Here is a 26515-nt window from a genome sequence, read left to right as displayed (position 1 = left end):
AAATCCCCTTTGCACTGCAGTAGGTTATTTCCAAAATGAAAACTAATCTGTAAGTTTACAATCAAAAGATGGTGGGGTAGAAAGGAAGACTACTTAGATTACTAAATATTTCTTTACTTTAAAATGTGAACTGTCACAACTATTCCTACCTATCCCCAACTCCTGCTGATCCAGACAAGGTCACTGCTACGTCTCAGCCCGGCCCGCATGAGTTCAGCCTCGCTGTTCAACCCCCCAGTGCTGGCTGAAGGCTTTGATTACTCTGTGCCTTTGTACCAGAGCCTGCAAACTCCAGCCCTTGTGCAAGTGAGGTGACAGACACGGAAGTCTGTTGGCATCAGACACGGTGTGTGGCTTTGCTGCCCAGCAGGGCGGGCAGTGCCACCCTCAGCTCCTCGAGAAGCCACACAGCACTTGAGAGGGGTGTTTTCAGACACTGCTGTCAGAGCCTCCTCTCGCAGGTACTGCATGCCAATAACTGGAGCTGATCTACAGTTTACACTTTGCTGTGTACCAGACTCCTACTCCTGAGGAATATTTACCATCCAAAACCAAAAATACTGCCATAAGGTGTGAACGAAATCAAGTCTCTTTTGTTTAGGAGGAAGCACAGTGAGCAGCTGATATTTTCCAACATGCAATATTTTTATAAAAGTCTACTAATAGAGCAACTTCCATCCTATCTACCATCCAATCCTTCTGGGATTGTGGCTCTCAGACTCCTGCATTCCCCAGCTCTGCTCCACAGTGAGTACAAAGGCAACCAGAAGAGTCTCCCCACAGCACTGTGTCAGCCACAAAATTACATGGGTTATTTCCAAGGTGGAAAAAAAAGGTTGGTTGAATGCTATTGCTTGCTTTCTTTTTAATCCTTGTTCCCATTTGAACACTGAGAAACTTCTATTGTTCACATGACCCTAATTTCAGTGCTTCACCTCTCTGGCTCTCTGTTCCTTCCTTCCTGTACTTGAAAACCTATTATACTGAAATAAGATAATACTAGGGTATGAGTGACAAATAACTCTGCAGTTTGGTACACACATTTGGAACAAAAATGTAGCTATTTTGTTGTTTCCACTCAAATGACCCAGTTAATTTCAGTGTTAACATCAGCTGTCAAAACATCTACTTACCAGATTTGCATCCCTTATTTATTTAGAAAAAAGGATGCAATATCCAAGCAGTTATCAGACAAATAGAAAACACTGCATAGAATTGGTGTTTATGTTTAATTCCTGCTATTCCATCACTGTCTATCACATACTTAATACGTTAAATTCCACACTGGGTAGCACATAAATAAATCAAGACAGTTTGTGTTCATACTGGAGATACCGTTATTCCCTGTTGGGATTAATCCAGCCCAGCAAAGACACTCAGTGAGAAGCCCATGTACCACATTAGCCTTGGTGTCCTTGTTGCAGCCTTCCAGCACAGCCTCTGCCAAGCCAGCAGTGCCACCTGCCCCCAGCACAGGCACCTCTGCACTGCTGTGTCATCCACCACCCCCCTCTTCTGCTCTCACCCGGGGACTCAGTGGGACACACAACTTTATGTTGGCTGTCTCTGGAGCCAAGGAAACTCTTTAAAGCAAAGTCATTTCCACCATCCTGGAGATGGTTTTGGCTGCTACAATGTTTGCTTATCCAGGTAAACTGTTCAACTCCTTACACACTTTTTCATCCTTGGAGGGAGAAGAACACATTTCATTCTCAAGGATACAAAAGCCAGAGGTAGCAGATCACACTGGCTACCTGCCTTCAGCTACACTTTATACATCAGCTTGCCTTACCTTTATACAGGGTATCCACATTCTCAATAGGAAGCTGCTTCTTGGCAGCTGCTCTGCGATAGACCACGTGTGTTCTGCCTCCTCCCTCCTCCTCCTCCCGGGCCCCCTTCTCCAGAGGTTCAATGAAGAACTCGTCCTTGTCCGTGCGGATCATGCCAGCCTGTAGGGACAGGGCAGAGACGGAACACTTGGCATTACTGCACATACAGCAGGCGTTGTGAGTAAACAGTTACAATATGCTTAAGCACACTTTAGTGCTCCCTGGAGAGCAATTAGGATGCAGAAAGGAAACCAGGTGAATTCTTTATTAGAGCAAAACGAAGCATCACTTCCCCAGCTTGACAAGAAAGGACAAAAGGTACAACCCTGAGCCTAAAGGACTTCTCCTTGAGCCACATGAGTGAAGTATAGGTTTAAGAATCTGTCTAGGAAATACCCTCTCCATTAAAAACCAGCTAAAATGCAGGTTATGATGACCTTAGCTATCCATCAAGCCCAGACTACCCCAGTGTTTACTATTTCTGCTAAATAAAGGATCAGTTCATGCCATAAGCTGGTCCTGATGTGCAGTTCTAGTCAAAAAAAGTAGAGTCAGCCTTTCTGTTCAGGAGCAGGATGGAAAAATACTACGTCTTACTTGCAAGCAGATAAGCTTTGTGATTATTCCCCCCTTGACACAAAGGGTTCAGTCAACAAAATAATCTTTCAAGAATTAGCCACAACTAGTTTTAAAAAAGTGTCAGTAGTGCATTGTTAAAAAATAAATCTTATACAGACTGGACCAGATATTCTGGTATGAAAAAAGAAATTTGCACTTCTACAGAGCACCCCTAAGGAATATCATCCAAGCAATTTTCACTGTGTTCAGGAGAAACCCTCATAAAGACTGAAAACTTTAAAAAGAAAGAGACTTTTCATCATCTTTATGCAGGTGAAGTAACTTGGGTACCTGGATGATTTGGGTTTGTCTCCTCTTGCAGTCCTGCCCTACTGCAGAAGATCACAGCAGCCAAGAGCTGCTTGCAGAGATGGTTGGCTTGAATCAATTTTTCTGTATATATTTGAACATCCATGTTTGAGAACTCAAACTAATGAACTCTCAGCTTGTAGACAGAAAGTCTTGCTAATGACATGAATGAAATTGTTCAGATGATTATTGAGAGAAGCTCAAGATCCAACCTTCAGAAGCTCCTTCATCACGCTCTTTCCCTCTCTGCCCACTGATGATCCTGAAGTCACTGGAGTTCTAAGCTGGACACAGGAGAACACCTCAACACTGTGACACACTTCATCTTGCTATCTGAGCTTCTGGGAGCCTAAATTCCTCATTTGCTGAAGGCCTGTCTCAAGCTTCAGGAGAACCAGTTTTGGCTCCTTTGAACCCAGAATCCTCACTTGAAACAAGTATCATCTAAACACTCTTCTCATAACCCCGCACTAAAGTTCTCATACAACACATATTTTTCTTCTACAAGCAGCAAACTACATTCCTACTGCTATAAATACAGTATGTTCACTAGTTCCCTCCTTGGAAAAATGTCAGGTTCATCTGTCATGTCTTAACTTACATTAGGCAAGATTTCCAGTCCCAGAATTCATATATATAATGTATACAAAAACAGATTGAAGAGGAAGGATTAAAGAGGCAAAATTATATCGAAGCAATTTAAACTGATGCCATCCTGCCTGTATAGAGAAAACTGAATTTGAAATCATGTCCTATTTCTTCTTATCTAATTTAGATTCCACATCAGACATAGAAAAGGTGAGACAGGCTCAGTAGGTTCAAGGAAGCCAAAACAACCAAGAAAATAAGTACTGAACCCAGAGAGACAAAAGCTGATCTTTTGCTGTAAAATGTAATACACGAAAAATTCAGAGGTGATGTTACCCTCCTTTTAATGTGTATTCCAATTGCATTATACACACACACTTCTTCTGGATATTAAGTATTATATCCAGAAATCCTGAAATCTTTTTATAAATGCACAACTAAAGATCAAGAAGGAACAAACATTTGCAATCTCAGCTGCACAGGGTATGATGCAAACACCATACATATGCCCAGGAGAAATACACTGAGAGTTTGACTGTAGTGAAAAAAAAAATGTGATTTTGTTTTTTCTAAGTTAAAAAAAAAAAAAAAGCATGGTTGTGCACAGGTTCCTATGTATTTCTGGGTTCATTAAACCTAGTGTTAACTAAGCAGACCTTAGTTTGGAATGCAGACCATAATTCAGGATACTGGGAAAAATGCTACTGTACACTGTATGCAGCAGGGAATACTGATGGGAGTTGGAGGAATTTAGATCTTCTAAGAATATTAACAGATAAGCAACTTCTACACTCAGTAGTTGAAGTGATTAGGCAGAAGCTCAACTGTTATAGGCGAACTTTAGCTTCCAGGGCATGGTGGCCTTTTGGAAATGAAAACAGCTGGTCAGAGTGAATTCTCCCTCCTGAGAAGCTGAAGGTGGCACCTGAGAAACATATCAATTATTTTTGGTTGGAATTATTAGGAAAGAATGTGTGTTTGAACTGTTCAAGAATTACGTATTTTTATGTATTGTGTGTCCTACACGGCCTTTGATTTAGCCAACATATCATCATGAAATAATTAAAGAAAAAATGGCTTTTTCAAGATTTTAAGAAGAAAATTCATTTAGATAGCAAGGCAGAATTCCTACAGCAATCCACAGGTCAAGTCAACTGCCTAATAATATAACCACACTTATAAATGATTCATTAAGAAATATGTGGGGCTCCTGAAAGTCTCCACCACACATTTCCTTGCTGCTTTGAGCAAGACATTTAACCTCTTTACTTCCATTTCTCCACCTGTGAGGCAGCATAACAACAGTCTTGCAGGATAATTACAAGGGCTGATTTGTTATTTTTTTTGCCAAGTGCTTTGAACATGAAGTACTCAAGATCAATTGCCTATTGCATTTTTTTCTGATACTACTCAAAACAACCTCAAAAAAGCCACCATGAAAGGGAGATTGCTTTTAGTCATCAACCCAACACCAATGTTGTGCGGGGGTTTGTTCACATCCTTCACCTTCCATCAGTCCTGTTCTTATCCACAGATGCCATCACCCTTGTGCCAGCCAGCCTGTCATGCCAAGACAACTGTCAGACAACCACCAAGTTTATGATGACAACAGAGAGCATTAAAGTTGCTGCAATTTCCTGGAGAAATTGCAGCCTCTGGGTGACTAAAACAGAAATGCTGTATTGTTTGAGCACACCTGTTCCTTTCCTTCGATTAGAAGGTCTTCAGAAAATTCTTGGACCATCATCATCTGGACATTTACTCCGTGTGACGTGAAAGCAGAATTAAGGTTTTCCATTACCAGTTTCCCGAAAAGTTCTGAAGGGAATCAGAGTAGTTGCTTTCATGAACTTTAAAAGCTTAAAAGTACCTGCTGCCAGCAGTGTTTTTCTATCCTACACTGCTTGCCACCCATCCTGGGAATGCTGTACCTCCAGGAGTTATGGATTAGCAGTGCCGACTCTGCACTGTGACCCTGCAGCCACATACATGCTGTGCAATTCAGAATTAGGCATGGGATTGCACATCCTCGTGGAAAGGAATTCCAATTCTGGAAAAAAATGCTGAGCTAACTGTTACCTCTTCCCCTCCTTTTCTGGGACTTTTAACTTGAAACTGAACTGCATATTGGAATATTGCTAAATAATGATGGCAGGAGAGACTATGTTCTGTGACTAATGAAAATATAAATTAATGGGAAAAGTGTTTGCCTTTGGAATGCACCAAACTGTAGCAAAGAGTCTATAATATTCCATTATTTCCCAAAGCGGGATATCCCCAGGCCTTTCTTCCAGGGGCTTTTAGATCCCAGCGGCAAATTACTCAAGTCAAGCACTGCTTGGCACTCATTAATATGCATTAAAGACTAAAGCAGAAGACACTTAATCAAAAGGAAACGGCAGTTCAGAGAATCAAAACCTCTGCTAAGGTTACCAAGGCGGTTATTTAGAAGTGAAAGCCACACAGGAAAAAACTCACAAGGAAGGCAGAGAGTGACTGTCCTGCCTAATTATGACACAAATTACATTGATATGCCACAGATTAGTCCATTGCAACTCACAGGGTTGGTGTTTAGAGTTCCACTAATCTCTTTTGGGGTTAACAGGGCTCCCGTGCATCCTGAAGACCTCCTTCCAAGGTTTTCAAAGACCACAGGATCTACATATACTAGCAATGCCAGCAGCCACATGGGCTTTCTGCCTAAATTAATTACAATAATTCTGTCCACCACGATGGAGATCTTCTCTCCAGCCCAGGAGACCTGCCAGTGCTTTGCCACCACACCACAGAGCTCAGCTGAAAAGCAGGTTTCTTCTCCCTTCTCCTCAACACTCTCAACCCTTCTTGCATTTCTAAAGACACTCTTTAGAAGTCTAATTTGACAGAAAAACGGCCTGGCATATTTAGATGTACAGAAAACTCCAGGTTTCAGAGCGCTAGCTCCTGTGGATAATTAAATGTCTCTCTGGCTCTGCACTTGGTGAGTGACTTAATTGTCTCCTCATTCCCATTCACATCACAGCTCCCTGTTCTGGGCTGTAATGAACCAACCCATCTAACTGCTGCTTCAGGACTCCAGAGCCTCGGCCCATCCTGTAACCACAAGTTTAATTAATGCTCATTTTCTTCCTCATTAGTACAGCTTTACAAAGTTTCTCTCACTGCCATGTGAAGGCAGATTTACTTCCCAATCTCTGAGCACATGATACAGATAGGAAGATAAAATTAAATGTGAACAAACATGAAATTAATATAAAAAATCCATGTGTCTGCTTAGTTAATTAAACCAGTAGCCTACAAACCCAGAGTGTTTCAGAAACTCTTAGAAACAGCATTTCTGTAAATAAAGAGCTTTTTGGGTTTTTTGAGTATCTGAGTCTGAAAAAGGTAACTAGCCAAATGACATACCTGTGTACGAACAAATCCTAAATACAGCCTTGAATTTCAGATTATTGTCCTGAAACCAAAGGGAGCTACAAAATATCTGATATTTAACCTCAGTGCCTGGGTTATGAGCCTGCACTTCCTGTGATATCAGTAAAGGCTCCAGAAGGGAATTTGCACTGTAGGGCCCTCCCAACAATCAATTCACAGAGAAGATGAGAGAGATATGCATTTAACTATATAGTTGCCAAAAATACTCTGTAGATTACTTGAAAGAGAAAATATTTATATTTGCAGAACAACATGTTGGACAACATCTAATTCTATGTTTATATCAACACATCTGTACCCTAAATACACAACTGTTATACATTTGACCAAACTGGCACTAGTATAGCAGAGAATCAGAAAGCAAATTCCACGTGTTAATTTTATGATCCTTTTCTAGGTCTGAGAACCACAGGAACATGCTTTTTCCAAACCATAGCAGACCTGTCCTTCCAGTGCTGAAGTCAAGAATGGAAATGCTGTTTGTTCAGTTCCATTAGAACGGACCTGATGCACCAGGAGCAGGATCACCTGGGGAATGAGGCAGAGTGAAGGACATACCACAGACCTTCCAAACTCATCCCTGCCCACATGGGGTCTCTCAATGTTTTCCCTTCTGCAGTGTCTTCATTCCCAACCACACAGTACACTGATTCAGGAAAAGATGTGTTTGGCATTTTATTTCCATTTAGCTTAATTCATGTAGGTAACAATGAAAAAAAAAAACCAAAACCAAAAACCCTTCCCATGTCATATTTGCATTTGATTCTTTGAGAAGATGCCTTGAACTACTGAAGTATTGCAGAGGAAGAATTGTGCAGTGCTGCAAATTCATCTTCTGTCACAGTGAGATGAGGGACTGAAGGAATTGTAGCAAATATTTGGAACATACTGGCACTTACTTTGCTGGATGCTGCTGCTGCCTTAAAGCTATGCCTATCTATTCAGGCTGGAGGAGGAAGTTTTCAACTGAACATTTATATTTTTATTACTCTTGGTATTTTTCAGCTTTTTTTCAAGTTGGTTTGCAATTAAGTTGCTTTATTTTTGTATATCCCCAAAAAAATAAGGGGGCAAATAATTAAGCATACACATAGGAATTACAGAGCCAGACTAGCAGAGACACAGAGCCTGCTGGGTAACCCTATGGAAGCTGTGTGTTCCTCAGGGCCCCCATTTATTCTCTGCAGAATGGGGATAAGGTCACATTTTTACTGTACTTTGAGATCTACTAATGAACAGCACCATACAGGAGCTATTCCACAGCCTGCTTTCCACAGTCCTTGTTGCTCAAGGGAGGATGGATATCCATCCATTCATGCATCTACACGCTTCCACTGCTACCAAAAATAAAATTTTGTCCCCGGAGCCCAGCTTAGAGACTACACAGTCACAGGTGTGATTGATAACAGCAGGGGGACAAATCTGAGCCAATATAACTGAAGTTATGAGAGCTGCATTAGCTACAGCAGATGAGGATCTGAACCCAAATCTTGCAGTTGTATGGTATAACTCATTTTAGAAACTCAAAAGGGTTTTCTGTGGTTTTTAAGGGACACAATAGTGAGACAGACTGTGTCTCATTCTCACTGAACCACCGAGAAAACAGACACAAAGCGATTTCCCAAAGCAGTGCCAGCAAATTTCCAGACAAGGGTCCTGGCCACAATGCCTGGCTTTCGCCAGTGAGCAATGCTAAAAACATTGCTTCCAACTTCTCTGTCTTTACAAGAAAATTACCACATTCTCTCCTCTGCCACTCAGCACCTGCCCAGGGCCAGCAGCACCCTCAGACCGAGGCCACAACCCCAAGCACCGCTTCCCTCCAGTAAATCTCCTGTGTCTGTCCCCCATAATCTGCCCTGTCCTAGCAGCCACTCGCCTATGAATTCCTGCAGATCACAGGAGGTAAATCTCATTTTCAAAAGGTTTAGATAATACAAAAAACCACAACTTTCTGTATTTGCCATAGATACTCCTTTTGCAGAGTACAGCCTGCAAAAGCATAAGAGAGGCTTCTGAGCAGGGGAATTCAGAGCTGGAAACAGCACAGCACCTCTACCAGGGTGGCTTTCACCTTTGGGATACCTCTACATGACCAGTAGGAACCTCGTCTGCAATGAGCTCAACTGCAAGAGCTGTTACAATCCTGTAGCTTTTTAAACACAGCCAGTATTTTTACCTAAAATAATGCTTAAGCAAGAACATTTTGGAAAGTCTCTAGGCTTGATGTCCACAGGTATGTGTAATTCCAAGTGAGGAAGAGGTGAGTTATTAAATAGCTGTTAAGAATGAAAATGATAAATGCGGCAGATCTTGCCGACTCAGGGGATTGTAAACTTGATTGCTGTTGTTGCAAGCAGGGAATAGTAATTGCAGTTCCCTGCAACAGAGTTTCTCAGTTTTAATCTTTCAGGGAGGAAAAGCATGAATATCAAGTCCATGAATTTGCTAACAGCAAGATCCAAAAAGATTAACTTTCCCAATTTTATCACAGGGAACCATTTGAAATAAGGCATTTCTGAGGACACTTTGACAAAACACATAGTTGAGTCCTACCCTCAGCAATAAAAATTAATTGACATTCTGCAAGAAAACAAAACAAGCCTGACTGGAAAGCTCTTCAGCTCAAACCTTCACAAAATGGGACAGTTGCAATACAAGTTTCTTTTCAAAAATACATTTGCTTAAGGCACAAATCACCACCCACTGAAGTCAATGGGTGTCACATTCATAAATCTCAAGGCCAGAATTTATAAATGGATTCATAAATATTAAAGTAGTTTAGTCTGATGTTCTATATAAGATAGGCCAAAGACTTTCACCAAAGCATTGCTGCAGCCTCACAAAAATTGTCTTCATCCTGAATTCAGCAGGACTGGATCAGATCCATTAATGGTTAGGAAATGGAGTCCGAGTCTTTGCTATGGTAAACAGGATAAAAAGATCCAGACTACAAACTAAGGTTTACAATATTTAAAAAAAAAAATAATATACTAAATTCATCTGAGTGAAAACTTAGCATTTAAAGTAATTTAAATTTTCCTATAAAAACCCCAACTCCTCCCTTAGGAAGATGTTCTGCAGCAATGCATATTCCAGCGGAGAGCATGGACTGCAGAGCATAAGTTGCAGGGCAGCAGGAGTCAGCTCTGGCCTGGGCCACTCCCATCTCCTCTTTCTCCCAGTGCCACACCAGCCCTTCTTACAGAGCAGCTCCAGTGCCCACACTGCCACACAGTGTGTAGGCTCAGGGAGCTCACCCCAAAATCACCACCCTACTGAGATGTGCACCTTGGCAGAACCCAGTGTCCATGATCTGCAGCCTCTGACATTCGCAAGACCCCCAGCAGGTAAAAATTCCCCCCTAGGAGAGAGCATCTCACACCCTCTTCACACCGTTCCATGCACAGCTCATAACCCAAATCCAGCCACAGGTCCAGGAATTCATGGCTTGGAAATCAGACAGAGTCCTTCCCTACTAAATACAAGTTTTACTCTAACTGGATGCTCATAAGGGTGTGGGAAAACAAAAGTAACAAAAGGTTATTACTGCTGGGGCTTGTTTTTCTCTCCACATCCTATAGACAGATTTATTTTAACCTTCTCTCCCTTACTCTGTTTCAGAGAAATGAACCTGGAAAGCCGTTATCCAAATGGGAGCACGAAAAACTAATGAGAGATGAGCTTTCAATTTTATACTGCACTCAGTTGTAGGTTCCCAGTACAAGATGTCAACAAAGTGCAAGATACAGTACAGAAACTAAAATAATTAATCCCCGGAGGAACAGGCTTATTAAGAAGGATTAAATCAAAGAATTAATGTGCACTATTTGTCTGTATGACAAAGAGGAAGGGAGGCATATGATAACTCTCCAAGATCTGAAAGCATAGAGAGAATAAGAATTGTTGATGAGAAAAGCTTGGACATACCAGGAAACAAACAAAAAAAGAAACTCTGACAGAAATTTTATCCTGTAATATTATAGGCAGCCTTATGCAAAACCAACTCAAAAACTTGTCCATAAAATTCTTTAAATTAACATTTAAATTAACATTCCTTATTCTTTACATTGCTGGCACCTACAGTTCAAGGAACAAGGTTTAATCATTGCACAGTAACAAATACATTTTAGCAGACTTCTGCAGAGGAAGAAATAAAGAACATCAGTTGAGTCCAAAACAGGCTCAGGGAACACAGCAGTAGTTGGTGCTTTACATCCTTGGAAAAGCAAAGTCAAACGTGAGATAGGTTAAGACACCAAAGACATTCACTCACCACTGGCCAGTTTTGAGGACAAGATAAGGCCTTGCATGGACACCTGGTCCAACAGAGTGTGGCTCATGTGATTTTCTCTTTCCCTCATTTTGATCACCTCCAGTTTTTCATGGGTTTTGCTGCTTTGTGTTTTTCCTGATATTTTTCTTCTCCACTCCTGCCAAGGCTGCAGCTACTAACAAAACAATTTAATATTGTGTGAATTGAAGAACAAGAATGTTCCCTCTGCCTGTTCCTTAGACTGTGGCTCTGGTAACCATAAACTTTTCACCATACTCCAAACAGCAGAAAAGAACTTAAATTACCTACATACACACACAAACCTCTAAAGGACAAAACCACAGTTAGATAATAACTGTAGAAACCTGAAATAATAGCAAGTTTTGAAGTAGAAGGTAAAGTGTTGGAAACATTTTGTTTTGGAAAACAAAGTGTACCTATATTCTTAGGTAAAAGTTAAAAAAATGCATTTTCTCAAAATAAATAGAAATTAAGATCCAGCAGCAACCAGAAATTGGACACAACGTATATCAAGTCAAATGCAGCCTGTAAAGGACACACTCCCTGAACAAAAGAGGATATAGAAAATACATGCAAAGCAAGAAGCATAAATCAGCCTGTAAATCTTTCAGAACTACTAGAAATCAAATTACACACCATATGTCAGTGGGCTAATGTATTCACACCAGTAGAGCTGGGTTAGCACATTCTGGTAAGTTTACAAGTGGTGTGTGTTTATTTGGACAATACTACTACCACAGAAGATAGTAAGGAAGTTCTTTCAAGGGGTGGTTTCCATACTTTACACATCTACTGTAAAATGATGTGACTTTCTTACTTAAAGCTGCCTTTAAATCTCATGAGATTGTTTTATAATTAAACAGGCATTATTAATTTAGACTACTAGGCAGAGAGGAAAAAAACACATCTGTAGCTTTTGAGCCAACAACAATGCTTAAAAACTTCTCAAAATCTATTGTCCAAATACAGTTACAAGAACTACAAGCCAGGAATCTGGATCTAGAAAACAGAGGCTCCAACCAACTCCTGTGCACCCCAGACCAGACCTTGCCGATGGTAAGTTGTGGCCATATGACCAGTGAGCCACTGAGCATCACAGTGAACTTCCAGTGGTTTTGAAAAATTGCAAAGAAAGTCAGCAGAATCCTCACTCTTCCACTTTGAATTTGCTGCTAGCTACAGAATTTAGGTTAGAGACAGCACTATCAGGAGCCCAAGAGACAGAACTCAGGAAGATCAGGGAATGAGTGCAGAGGAAGCTGACAAATAGAAGCTAACACTGACAAAAACCTGAAATGCTTTGTCAGAAACATTTAACCAACCTACGCATCTTACAAAATCCTAAATTAGCTACTTCCAGCTCAGGTAAAGGATGGACAACTATTGCAACGAGTTCAATGAAGATTTCCTCTCGCTCTACAAAGACAATCTGTACCAAAACAGGGGAAAAAAGAAAAAAAAAGAAAAAAGAAAAAAAGGATGTTTAAATATGGGTTAAAAAAAGATAAGACAGATGGCATTATTTTGTTGTTACACAAGTCAATGGTATAGCTGCATTGAAAACACTGGCTGCAGGATGCCTGCAAATACAACCAAACTGAAATGTTTCCAAAGAAACTGAGTGAGAATGACCAGAACCTCAAAACCACTCTCATTTCAGCAGGGAGACTGAAAATGCTAGATATTTGTTCTAATATGAATGAGAAAGACAGAGGAAAACAATTAATGGTATAATAAGGAATACCTGAAAGTCATCTCTTCATTTCACAATAAAGAGAAAGAGGGTATCAAATTAAAACATGCTTTCCCCTGCCTCCCTCTGCCTAAAACAAATAACAGAGTAACTCCACAGTTTTTATTCTCCAGCTGACATCTTACAGCAAATTAAAGACCATTAGTACAAACAGTGAGGAGCCTCAGAAGCTCCAGGGTGCCCCAGAAAGAACAGAAGCAGGTCTGGACTTCTTGGTCTTGGATTCCTGCCAGATCAAAAGACTTTATTAAATGAAAATGCCCAGAGGATCCTAAAGAGAAAAATCTCTTTTAGTTTATTTGTTTAACTAGTAGTATTGCTTCATATTTACAGGTTGAGTTTGTACTGGTAGCTTTTTGTTTTTACAAGTCCCTGTTCCAGCTGACCCTGGTTTCACAGGACTTACACCTACTGTGACAGTTTTACAACCTGTTGTAGCTGCCCCGTGCAGCACGGCCAAAGCCAAGCTGTTCTTTTGGTAACACCATCAGGCTTCATCGCTCTCCTTCAACAGGTTTCAAGTTCTATTTAGGGTACCTCATCTCTATGGTAACTGCCAACTCCACGGAGCCTCACAGCACCGTGCTGGAGGAAAGCAATCCCCCCTTCCTCACCGGGGAAATGAGATGAGGGAAAACTGGATGACTTGTTCAAGGATATGCAAGAGCTGTGTGACAGAGATGGGAAACCAAACGTCCTGAAGACCAAGTCCGGTGTCTGATCTACAAGATGCCTTTTTCACTCCTACCAGCAAAACCACACGCTCCAGGCAGCTCTCAGCATCAGAGTCACTTCCAACCAGAGCGAGGTTCTCAGTTTACAGAGCAGGAGTGTTATGGGAGCGTTTTGGGATATGTCATTGCACACTCCATCCCTGTTCTACTCTGCTGCAAGAAGTTGGTCAATGAACAACCCTCACCACCAGCATGGCCACCAGTCCGGGCTGGCCACTGCACTGCAATGAGGAGCTTAACACAATTCGACTTTCCTGGGATTCATCTGAACTCTGGGGAAGCAGGAATTTCACTAAACTCTAAAGGTTGTTTTAAAAAGTTTTCCAGATTTTATCGTTTTTCACATAGTCTGCAATTCTCCTTCCTGGCTTTTGAAAAACGACACACAGCTGTGCTTTGGATCACAGCTGTGACTTTTGGCAGCAGGCAGAGGAGGCCCAATGCTGGGCTGGGGTAGCCAATGTCACCCTGAGCTGTCTGGTGCTTCTCATCAGTAAGGAGGGACCAGTCCCCCTCAGTGGCATGGCAGGGTTCAGCTATTGCAGGCTCCTGCTCTGTCACAGCATTTCTGCAAAACTATGAAATACCCCCTGGATCTGCTCTCCTGAGTACAACCAATGGGTAAAAATGACCACATGGATGAAAGGCAATGGAGAAGATATAGGAGAAAAATCTAATGAGTGTTGTGTTGCCTCCCCATTTGAAGCCAGTTTTCTTTCTTGTATTTGCTACCTCAAGCTTTTGTTTTGTTATATTTGGTCTGTTCTGATGTTATCCAGGCTCCTACCAATTCTCAGCATCTTATTTTCACATCCACGTTTTCCACAGTTTCTGAACATATTTTCTGCCTTTTCCAAAGAGCTCGCTGGGTTCCGTGTCGTTGCAGAACAGATGGCACACTTAGATTTGCTTTAGTAAACGGACAAATATGATTGCTTTGTTCTTCTCAGCTCACATCTGTGCTCAGTGGAGAACTCTGCCCCTGCAAGCCAGGTAGCCAGGGACAGGGATGCTGTGTCCATCAGCTGGCAGCAGGGCAGGACCAGGTACTCTCCAAACCTGCTGGAGCCGAACTGGCACTTGGGCAGCATTGGCAAATGCAGACACAGCACATCCCAGTCAGCAGCACAAGAATCAAACACCAATAGCCACCTTCCTCCCAGGTCCACAGGAATAACAAACCTTGGGAAAGCATTAAAGTGCAGGGGGAGGTAGGGAGAACAAGGAGCACAAAAGAACGAGATACGTTGACTCTCTCAGAAGAGCCTGAGGACAAGTACTGTCATTTTTAGCCATATTTCAACTTCTAAGGCAACCTCCCATCAGTCACAATTACAGTATGTGGAAGGAACCTGTTCCATCTTGGAAAGCCAGAGGCCACTTAGCCTCATGACACAGACTGTGATCAGACCCAGCTTCTCTCACAGAGTACAGAGCAGTGAAAATTAACCCCTGGCCTGCCAAGTGCTCTGCTGAGGTGGCAGCCACATGCAGCAAGCCATCCCTGAAAGTTTTGACTGGTCATGGATGAAACAGTCTTGAAACATCCAGGTATGGCTAGAAAACATCACGCTTATAGAGATGACAACACTCATTCTTCAGATGGGCTCTTCTTTGCCCACAAAGCACAAACACATAAACACAGAGGGCCCACAGTGGCATGTCCAGGGGAGTTCTTCAGTTAGTGGTCCAGATTTCTTCGGGGCACAAGAGCCTCATAAGAGAGAAGATGATGAGTTCATGCTTCCAACTGATCAAATCAGCAACCAGAGGTACATTGGAAGGAGCCTTTCCTCCTTCTCCACAATCTCACCAGCCCATTTCAGAGAGACCACAGGGAAACAGCTCAGGCCACTTCAATTCATTAAGGAATTTTAAGACACACATTTTAGGTTTCCATTTGGGCTAACACGCATTGGAAACATGATAAACTACCATGAGAAGGAGATGTCATTTTTCAATCCCAGAGGAGAAAGAGAGGAAGTATAAGGAAGGTTAATGAGCCCTGAGGTCTTGTTTGGGGAAAAAAAACAGTGTAGAAGAAAGGGATTATTAAAACACCTGTGTGCTCCCAGAGCTCAGACTCCTCCTGGATTTACCTTGGTCTTGTGATCCTCAAAGTACTACATTTGGGATGTCTTCACTTTATCAGCCAACATTAATATAGACAAAATTTTAAATGCATTAATGCATCCTTGGTCATAAACACATGAGCATGTTCACAGGAACCAGATTATTTCAGCATGATCCAGTTTTTTCATCCACTCATTAACTACTACATTCACAAGTGTGTTTATTTGTAACTAGCTGCTAAAGGTAATGACCCTTAATAGCTCTGACAGAAACAATCCTTTGGAGCTACTTCCTACCTTGGGCAAAGAGGTAGAAAAGAGAGCAGAGTAGTGAAGGCCAACATTTTTCTATAACCTTTTTAAGGGTTTTCTTACAGAGTTACTGCTGATTTTTTTATAGTTTATTGGAGGAAAAGAAAAAGTCATTTTAGTTCAGTCTCAGAGGAACTGAAAACTACATTTTTTTTATTTGACTCTCTCCAACTCTCTTTCTGTATCCCTCAAGAGTGCACAAAATTTTGCTTTTTTTCCACATCTTGCGGAGATTTTTTAAAAATTAGCATAATGCTTTAAAATTAATTGCATTTTTAAAATAAGAATAACTCCAGTTTTCTTGCAGGCAGCTACTGAAGTGAAACACATGATTATGCAAACCACAACCAATATTTTGGTGCCAAAAATACAGCTCAGCAGAGAGATGTATAAATGCTGGCCAAACCTTGGAAAATTCGAGTTACAGAAGTAGATAACAGAACTCTCCTTTCAGCAGCTATTCAAATTTCCTTCCTTTTTAACTTCCTTGGAAAGGGATCAATTAAAAACCAAACATTAATTCAACTTCTGCACCATCCTTTTCTATTGCTTCTGTCTCATGGGGGAAACTAAAATCACACCTTAAAAATTCTCCTTAACATCTCCTCTCAGACAGCAAAGTCACTTACTGTGGCCAGAGCTCTCTGTGCTCAGCTGCTGTACCTGAGCAGTCATGGGGCTATAAATGCAAAACCTCAAAAACTACAAAATTCAGGTAGCAGCAACTGGTCTTTGAGACTCTGTTCTTCTCCAAGAAGAACATGTGACTCTGCAGCAATCAAAACACTTGGCACACGTGGAAGATGTGTGCAAACAGAGGGGTTTCCAATTTTACAAGTGATTCATAAGGGAGAAATTGCCAAAGGACCCATTTCCTTTCAAATGCCTTTTTGTGCCCTGCCAAGGTAAACTTGGGCACTTGTACGTTTCTGATCGGTACTTCTACAAATTTTTTAGAGGGATAAAATTAACATGCAGGGACTCTTAATTACATCTTATAAAAAAAGAGCTGAAATATAATTGTATGCATAAAAAAAGTAAACTTGTTTTTGAAACCTGGACCTAATCTTCAGTGAAGAATACAGGCAAAGACCAGCCAGGTATCTGGCATGTACCTCTAAAATAACAGCTGGGGCCTGGTATTGGGAGGCCCCTGTGAATTTAATGGGAAAAAAAAATTCCTTAAATTAGAATATAAGCACCACAGGCCAAGTTTGCAGTACATATACATGTAGAGATCAGCACAGACCATGTGATCACATTATCTAATGTGACTACAACATTTTTCAAAAGCATTTGATTCACATGGAAAATGTGCGGACAGCGAAGCCTCGAAAGAAGCTCCCCCATCTGTCACCTTTCCCTCCAGTAACTCCTGTCTCACCCACCAGTCACGTAAGCCTGCAGCTCTTCTTAGCAAGGAAAGGATTAATCACACTCAGTTCTCACTGGAAATGCCTAAACCAGAATAGTCAGTGCTCTTAATATCAACACACATGGCTGTAGCAAAGACCTTGGACACCGTGCTTAAGAAAGCATATCCCTCCATGCAGTGCATACCTATGGGGATCTGATCTCATTCTACTACTATGCAGAAGATGGGTGAGTTAATGGGCTGGTTTTTTTTTTCCATTTGTCTTCCAGTGATCCGTTTTGCATCTTTTCATTTAAGCAATACAGATAAGACCTAGATCCTCTTGCATGAGCTAATGCTCATTAATAATACACATAGGTTTATTAAAATGTGTTCTTCCTCTTTTCTTTGACTCAAATATAAGGAACTGTGCACTGAAAAAAGACCCATATATATAGATATTTGGGGGTATTGTCTTTTTGTGCATTTCAAACAGTACAATTTGCCTCTCCTACACACCCCATTTAAGGATGTATAATGTCAAATCAAAACAGGTTATGTTCATCTCATCTATTATTAACCAAGAAACTTCTATAGAGATTTGAGTATATGTTTACTCTGTGAAAACCTACACAGTATAATCTACAGCTAAGAGCAATACTAGACACCTACATAATCAGAGAAAATGCAGGAAGAATCCTGCAAAGCATATCAGCAAAAGCTAAATAGATCCTAGTATATTGCTCTGACTGTGTGGAAAAAGGAGAATAAATATTTAACATGCAGTATTACCATTTATTTCTGCTGAAGTAGCTCAGGAGTAAAGAGGCATTGTGTAAATATACAATCCACAAATCGCTGATGATCAAACCACAGCCTTGCACACAAGGATTAGATACAAAAAACAAACCAGGAGTGGGGTAAACATCAAGTAATCAGGAAGATTTAGGATCTGCCAATACAAAGCAGCTGGAGAGCTTGAGTTTGCCCAAGACAAGTGCAGATACCCAGGTGCATGTGGCAGAGGCTGCATCGCTCACACACTGTTACACAGCTCATGGGCCTGTCTCCTGCCTGCTGCAGCTTGCACATGGAATCATAGGATAATTTAGGTTGGAAAAGACCTTTAAGATCATTGAGTCCAACTGCAATATGAGCAATCCAAGGCACAGGGCCCCGGGGGCTGACTCCATATGGGAGGCACATGTCAGGCTGAGGGCATAACCATGCAAGAAATGATGAAAAAGCAACACAGGTTACAACAGATTGCCAGTTATCAATTCAAATGAGACAAACGGTCCCTGTGGGCAATGCTATTTCAAGAAGTGTCTACCTGGCAGGGGAGCAGCCAAGCCCAGGAGCGTGGGCTGCCAGCCTGTGCTTCCCTGAAGTTGCACTTTCAGGACTCTTCCAGCAACACACAGTTGGGGTAAATTACACACATTTCTTCCAGTTCTTATGGAATTTTAAATTGCATTTATAATGACAACTTGATCACTGAGACAGAATGGAAAAAAGAGGCAGCAAAATAGGGTGTTTCACAAGGTCAGCATCACTTCCCAGCTTGCAGGAGTCCCCAGCCCCAGCACAGTGTGATAAAGTGTGCAGCCTGAGCCACTGCAGGCAGCAAACCTGGAGCAGGCAACACACAGCACCTCATCAAATAAGCAGCATTATACATGCCTAATGCCTTTAATTCTGTATATTGCAATCTGGTGCATTAATAAAGCCTGTCATAAAGGGCAAAAGAAAAATTTCTACAGATCAATGTGCCTGGAAATATTACATTCGGTTCCAGTTTAGAAAAAGCGTAAAGATACATGGTTGTCATTAGCTGACAAGATTTGTGAAAATTATGGAAAAGGTAGTTGAAAGGAACTAATTCTTGCTACTGTGCAATTGAGTCCATGTTTTAAAAACAAGTAAAACTAAAAATAAAGTACCCACAAATCAGCAATCTACTTGTTGAAAAATTTATACTCTCTGGGCCTGTCATGGACTTGTTCTGACCCATTATTAGGAACAGAGGAACACACAAAAAGTCAGAGTTCCTCTTCATTACTTCTGCAAAGTTGAGGCCTGAAAAAGTCAACACTAAAACGTTGCCGTGATTGAGATGGCCTTTGTATATTAGTTACTATGAAAATCAGAAGTTCAGTTTCAAAGACAGAAACAAATTCAATGGTTTATTTTTAATATTGAAATTGCTTCCTCTGCCTTCTAATGAAATAATTTTTTGGCAGAACAGCTGTCCAGAACATGAAATTCTGGCAAATACTACAATATTCCCATGCATTCCTGAATCAGAATACCCTGGAATCTTAGTCAATTCTTTCAACAAAGCAAAAATTATCAAGTTACAATAATCTAATGGAAAAAATAGAAAAATAAATCATGACATTTCTGTGTCCAGTGTAACAGATGAGCTTCTGAACATCAACTGCTCACAACAAATCTCTTGTAAATGAGCTACAAAGTAAGGATTGCTGACAGAAATTATTTGATGCATAATTTTAATTAACAACTAAATTCAAGTAAGTCACGCTTTATTCCCAGGCAATTCAAAATAGGAAAAGGTGACATTCATAAAATAAATTACTCTTTATGAATTATTCACCCAGTTCTAATATCTTTTGCAGAATTTCCAATCTGTTCACTAAACCCTACTGTGAAAAGCTCAATACCATATTCATTAAAATAAACTTAACGTAACTGAACCCTGAAGGAAAGCACACACAGATCATCACTACAACCAACTCTTCTACATCTGAAATCCCTATTTTACACAAATGCAGAATGTGTTCCCTTACCTGCTCTTCAAAAGACATATCAACACCTGGATTACAAGTGCTATCCTTCAAAAGAAACTAAAGGTTTCGGGGCATGACCTACTGACCTACTTCAAGGCAATCACTGGCAGACTCAGAAGACATTACCTCTCTGCTCACAGTGGCTGGGTGTTGTAAACCTCAGGATGAAGCCCTGATCATAGACTTTCCCCTTGCCATGTGCAAGAAGATGTTTAAGATAAGGTGAGTCAGGGGCTACAAGAGTAAACTTTCCATGTCCTGACCTTTCCCTTGCACTAAATCATCGCCTGGGTCTGCCCTCCAAGAGCAGGAAAGAGACACACTGACTCCCGAAACAACAACTCTCTTGGTCCACACTGCCAGGATGCAATCACAGATCCTCTGGTGACTCATGAACTTAAATCCTACAACAAGGCAAGAAAACCAAACATATTCACTGACCTTTGCTTGGGGTAAGGACTATAGTGATGAATGAAGAGGAATTGGAGCTGCTGCTATCCGTGTTACTCACCACAGAGTTCACTTCTCCCCCATTAGTAAATACAAAAATATGTAGTTTTATCGTCAGCCAAATAGCCAGGCTGTGGTCCTCAGAGGATAATCTGGCAGTCATTGCTGCAAGGTTTCTCCATTTGGTTTGATATTACATTAAATAAGATGTCTCAGATCTCTCTCATAACAGTCATCTGGTGTGTTATCTCCCATGCATATTAGGAGGGCTGTTTTCCCGAAACCTGATGTATCATTGTAACCAGCATATGTCAGGGAATTGCAAATCAGCACATTACAGAGCATCGCTGCAGTCCCAGCCCTGAGAACAATATGTAGCACCACACCAGAGGACAGGACTGTACGTCAACAGAGAGGGCTCCTGCTGTACTGGGAAGCTGAGCACATGCTGCTCTGGGCACACTGGGATCCAAAATGTCAGGCAGCCCTGAAGGAAGGAGATTCACAATGCAAATCTAATATTTACATTCATTCCCAGAATCTTAGCCAGATTGTCAATGGTTTGTTGGCAGCTTAAGTAAACTCTTGGAAGTACATAAAAGCAGGGAAAGAAATATGATTCTGTATTACAAGACAATAAACAAGAGGGCTCAGGACAGGTAGTGATGCACCTCAGAGCAATTTCTGTCCTTCCAGGTGACTGTGACAGAGGGGAAAGCCTGTGCTCACAGAAGAGAGACATGCAATTGCTGTTCTTGGTGCTTCCATGCATAAGTGATGGAGAAACAGAGGAGAGGAGAGGCAGGGTGGCTCTATGAAAGGCTATAAAGGGCATCCCCACTCCCTTCCTGAGAAATATATCAGCATAAATAAATTAACTCTGTTCTCAAATGAAGGCATTTTCAGTGTCTGAGTTCTCTACAAATCTCAAAGAAGTTTCTCATTTTTTCAGGAAAATCTAAATATTACATAGACATTTCTGGGCAAATTTAGGACTTGGGAGGTGGGGAAAATGTTCTTTTCAGAGGGAAAATGGACTAAGAACTTCCAGCTAACCCTAATGGATCTACAGCTGTGTTCCCTCTGCTTCGTCACCACCTTGACCCTATGCAGCCACAGCCTCCTCTTTGCATTCAAGAAACATGACTAACATTCTGCAGAAGTAATCTAATGACTCAAAATTCTGGACAGTGACCTCTCATATCTACTCTGTGCCAGGCTAAAACCCCAGAAAACATTTTCCTTGGAGTCTCAGATGACTTGCAGTTGAAAAACACTTAAGATAAATCCTCTGTTTGAAGTGAGCAGGAAGAAAGGTGGAATGGGATGACCCATGACTCAAAACTCCAAAGGGGGGAAAGAAAAGAGAAAGATATGGGAAAAGGGGAATGGGAGACAAAGCAGAACCTGCAGTAAGGGGCATAAAGTTCCAACAGAAAAGGATGGAGTGGCGAGAAGGAGAAAAGGGTTCAACTCAAATGTCACAAGTGGTTTGTTATCCAGCTGCCACCAATGAATTTTTAAAAACAAGGTGATGAAAACTGATCCTGCTAAGAACATAATTCAGAGTTTATTTCTCACCACATATATACCTGGAATTATGTCTTGCTGTTCTTATGTTTTTAAAGGAGAGAGAACCAAGCCCATCACACTGTTCTAGGAGATCACTGCCTGGATGCAGCAACAAAACACATACAGCAAAACTGACCCACAGCAAGTGAATGCTCATGTGCAGTTCAACAGCTGCACATGGTTTGAAAGATGAACAGAAACAGACAAAATAACAGAAACAGACAAAATAACAATTTGTGTTATTTTAATATCTACATATATAAATATATCTAGCAGGTAAAGGAAATCGAAATCTAAAGCTCTAGTGGACTGCCAAAACTAAAAAAAAAAATCCAAAAAAACCATGGTGTTGCTGTTGGCTCCAAAGAAAACAGTTTGTCTACCTTCTTCCAGGAACTTTAAAAGATAGTGAAGGAAAGCAAAAGGAGAGAAGAAAAACATATATCTAAATAGAAGAAAATTACCATGCAAATTGAAACCACATATTGGGTCCCATATGTGTACCACATACTTCTGCTTATGGTATGTATCTCAAAGTTTCAGGTCAAAACTCTCCACTGTCACCATTCTTCTAACACACACCTGCTCTGGGTATTAATTCACTCTTATTTTTTCATGCAGAGATAGAGGGAAAGACCATCTGTAAGTAACAGTCAACTTATATTATTAACAATACAAAATGACTTTCCCTGGAAAGCTTCACGGATCAGAAATGAAGTTCTTATCTCCTCTCTGGCAGTGAGTTTTGCACTACCTGTAGGAGCAGGTGGGGAACACTTCTAACCCAGATCAGGCTCTCACTTGTGATCACAGAAGCAGAGAGGCTGATGTGACCCATTCACAGCCAGAGGCCATGTCTGGGCCAGCATGTTTTTGTAAAGCAGATTATTCAGAAAAAGGTAAAACTGTGTGTTCTGATTTGTGACTGAGTCATGCCTCCTTCCCCCAGATTAACCAGGCTCTGAGCCTCAACCGCCCTACAGAAGAGGGACAGTGGACACTGGGCAGTGTGGAAGACACTCCCCTGCACCACGTGGATGTTGCTGCAACTCATTTAAAAAACAGGCTGTGGGAACCAATCAGGAAGTGAGGTCTCAAAATATGTGAAAGGGGAAAAATTAGATACTGATATCTACATCTGAGAGCTCTTTAAGGTGCTTGAAGTACTTTGGAAGGAAATCCTAGATTTCCAGGCTTCCTACTAGATAAAGAGGCACCCGGGTCCAAAGCTAAAGGGTGAGCAGAATAAGTAGAGGACAATTAATCAACCAGTGCTACAAAGTTAATGCACATAAATTAAAGCTCATTAAGTGCTGGGGATTATTCTCAGCTGAAAGAGGAATTTGTTTGTCATAACTTCATCCTATCCAGAAGATGAGCATACAGCAATTCGTAGCCAGATGAGACCATTCTGGCAGAGGCTAGATATGCTCTAGATAAGTCCCAGTAACTTCACAGTTTTAGTGAGTTTTGATCAATTTTTTGTGTTCTTCAAATAAACAATCCTCAAGCATTGTTTAAGAAGTGTTAAGGCTACTACACCAAGTAAATAAATCACCACATTTCAGGGCAAAAAGCAGCCACTCACAGCTTCAGGGGGGGATGACTTTACGCCTGCTATTAATCTTCATGTACCTGTGGCTGGGACCTTTGGCTTTGGCCGCTTTCAAGGCAGAAAAACCTGATTAATGGGAAAACAGATGGTAACTGATATGATAGAGCACTTATTTCTGACAGGCAGAAATAACACAATCTCATTTACATCCAGTACAACCCAATTCCCCCTGCCCTCTTCAGAAGTGCAGCACGATCACGGCTCCTGCTCCACAGCTGTGTTTCCTCAAGGAAGAGGAGAAGGATCAAGAATGCGAACATGCACAATTCCCGTTGTTAGAGAGGCAACAAAAACAAGATTGCGCAGTCTGTGAACTCAGACTGATAATCTAAGGTTTTGCCACCACTTTTCCTCTCGTTGCACCACCAAAATAAATGAATCTGGAGCCAGTTATAAGTTGGCCTTTACAAAAACAGGATTTGTTGTCTTTAAATGCACAGAGCTCTACCATCCCACAATGCATGAATTCTGCAGCCTTTGCACTTTAAGGGACATTAATTCAAATGAATACAGTAGCAGACCACTGCCATATATTACATGATGTTTTTACAGATGTACATAGTTTTCCAATTGAGAGATAAAATAATGCAAACCTAGGCAGGGGAATCAGGCATGCAGGCAGAGTCGATGTGCAGGTATGAAATACAAAGTAGGACTGGCATGCTGACAGGACATTCCTATTCTCTAGGGAAATTTAACATTTTAAGAGGGTCAGCAGCTTAAGAACATCTGAATGGCCAAACACAGCTTCCTGTTTACATAAATTAATAGAAGATTAGTCTTTTCCAAGCTTTGAGTTCAGCGAGTGACGTGTAAATTCCATGTGACTCACAAATCCTTAGCATATGGCCCAAGCACACATAGGATTTTCCATCCCAAGTCAGAACTTGGGTCCAGCATTTCCCTGTGATGGCGATTTCTGGGAATGGGAACAGAAACTCTAAGACATTGCTATCTTTTTGTCAGTCCATCCTTTAAAAGGCACGTGATAACTCCACTTTTCAGAAGCAAGCCTGGGAAAAATGCAGACCAGATGGAAATGTATGGTTATGATGACCCATCATCTTCTCAGTCTGAGGCCAATGTCCCTTGGTATTTCTTTTGCAGAATGTTGAGTGACCTTATCTACTCCATTCCCAATACAAGGGTTAGAACAAAAGTTGGAGGAGTCCTCTACAGATGTCAAACAGACTACATTGCGACAACAAGATGGTAAGAAAGATGGGAAGCAAATTCTTACCATGTTGGGAATTGCACCTGGGGTCTGTATTCCTCAAGGAAAACATTCATGTCCGCCTCCACTGAATTTTCAAGACTCATGCATGCCACAAAAAAACCAAATAAGATCTGAAAAGCCTCATGGCTTTGTTTTTCACTGAGGCCAAGGGCTATCTAGTACATAGAGGGACTCTGATGATTGCCCCACTGCCAGAGTGGGAAAGGCACACTCCCAGCAAGGATGGGCATCACACTTGCTATACACTAATTGGAGGAATCGTCTGCTGGCTGGTTTAGCTGGCCTTGCAACCCCTTCACACACAGTCCAAACACTCCTCGTGGGAAAGCTGGCAAAAGCCCCAGAGAATTACAAAATGATGAATTTTGCTTGGACAAGAGAGATTGCCAGAGTTAATTATGAACCATTATTTAGACATATTGGTAAGGAAGACATAACAATTCTCAATACTCAGACTTATTATCAGGCCTGCCAAATTCCTGCCTCTGGGTACAACGCTGCACATAGACCAAGACATTTCTTCAGAAATTGGCATTGATGAAATTTTATGAATAAGCAAAACATCCCATTAGCAAGGGGTCTCTGAACATCCATTAGCCAGAGCAGCAATGAAAGCATGGGATGGAGCAGCCTACATGGTCACTTCTTGCCCTGTCTCTATGACATGGATCGTGAGAAACAGATTTTCAGCTACAGAAAGACCCAAGAATGTTGATAGCTTTGGAATAGGCTGAAATTTTGCACTGTTAACTACAGGGACTGGGGAAATGAATTTGCACATTGCCAAGAAATTAAACCAAATTTAATTTCCCATCTTGGGCTTTTTTGTATCTTCCTGACTTCTTGCAAATCAGTCATTATGCCAAGAAAATATCTTAAAAATATCACAACGAACACAAACCCCATACTGCTAAAGCAAATGGTGAGTTAGGAAGAGAAAACATTTTCTCCAATATCTGAAAATCTGATGCCAGCTAACAGAGGATGGGAAAAGTATCATAATAAGAAGCTGAGAATTTAATAATAAGAAGCTGAGAGTGATGGGATATTTGGATAATATAACACAGGAAAGCTACTGAGAACTGCATTAACAGCAAAGCTTCAAGCCACTCCTAAGAGCAATAATGGGATGTGCTGCTGGGATTGTGGAGAAACACTCTTTTTTTTTCGTAATATATAATGTGCAAAGATCAAAACATCTGTGCTTACTGGGCCAAAGGCAGACACAGAGCTTTTCTGTGTAAATAGAGAATGATAGAGAAAGATATGACAGCAGTGTTTGTGTGCCTCCTGATTGCCTGTGAAGCCCCAAGGGTCCCCAGTTACAATAAGAACAAATATTCTCAGTACTCTGAGACTCCCAGATAAAAGCTCAATATCCTATTTCCAAAGGTGTCCTATAACTGCTTCCTAAGAAACTATATAAGAACACAGCAAGCAAGCAGTGATGTTCTCCAGAATATACCTCTTACTTCCAGCAAACTGCTAGTCTGGGGTTTCCTGCAGCAGCACTGGTGACTGGATACT

General features: G+C 41.2%; 1 protein-coding gene across 1 annotated transcript in view; it reads right to left on the bottom strand.

The window, feature by feature from the left end:
* The window catches only part of ADAMTS2 (ADAM metallopeptidase with thrombospondin type 1 motif 2), a 173761-nt gene that overhangs the window by 109335 nt on the left and 37911 nt on the right, over nt 1-26515 (bottom strand). Inside the window, exon 3 of the mRNA XM_017828007.1 lies at nt 1793-1952. Coding sequence (XP_017683496.1) covers nt 1793-1952 — 160 coding nt within the window. The remainder of the gene's footprint in view (nt 1-1792; nt 1953-26515) is intronic.

Source organism: Lepidothrix coronata, unplaced genomic scaffold, assembly GCF_001604755.1.
Source record: "Lepidothrix coronata isolate B3197 unplaced genomic scaffold, Lepidothrix_coronata-1.0 Scaffold144, whole genome shotgun sequence".
In the NCBI taxonomy this organism is placed as follows: Eukaryota; Metazoa; Chordata; class Aves; order Passeriformes; family Pipridae; genus Lepidothrix; species Lepidothrix coronata.
Note: the sequence above shows the minus strand (reverse complement) of the source record. Positions and strands in the feature narration are given on the sequence as shown.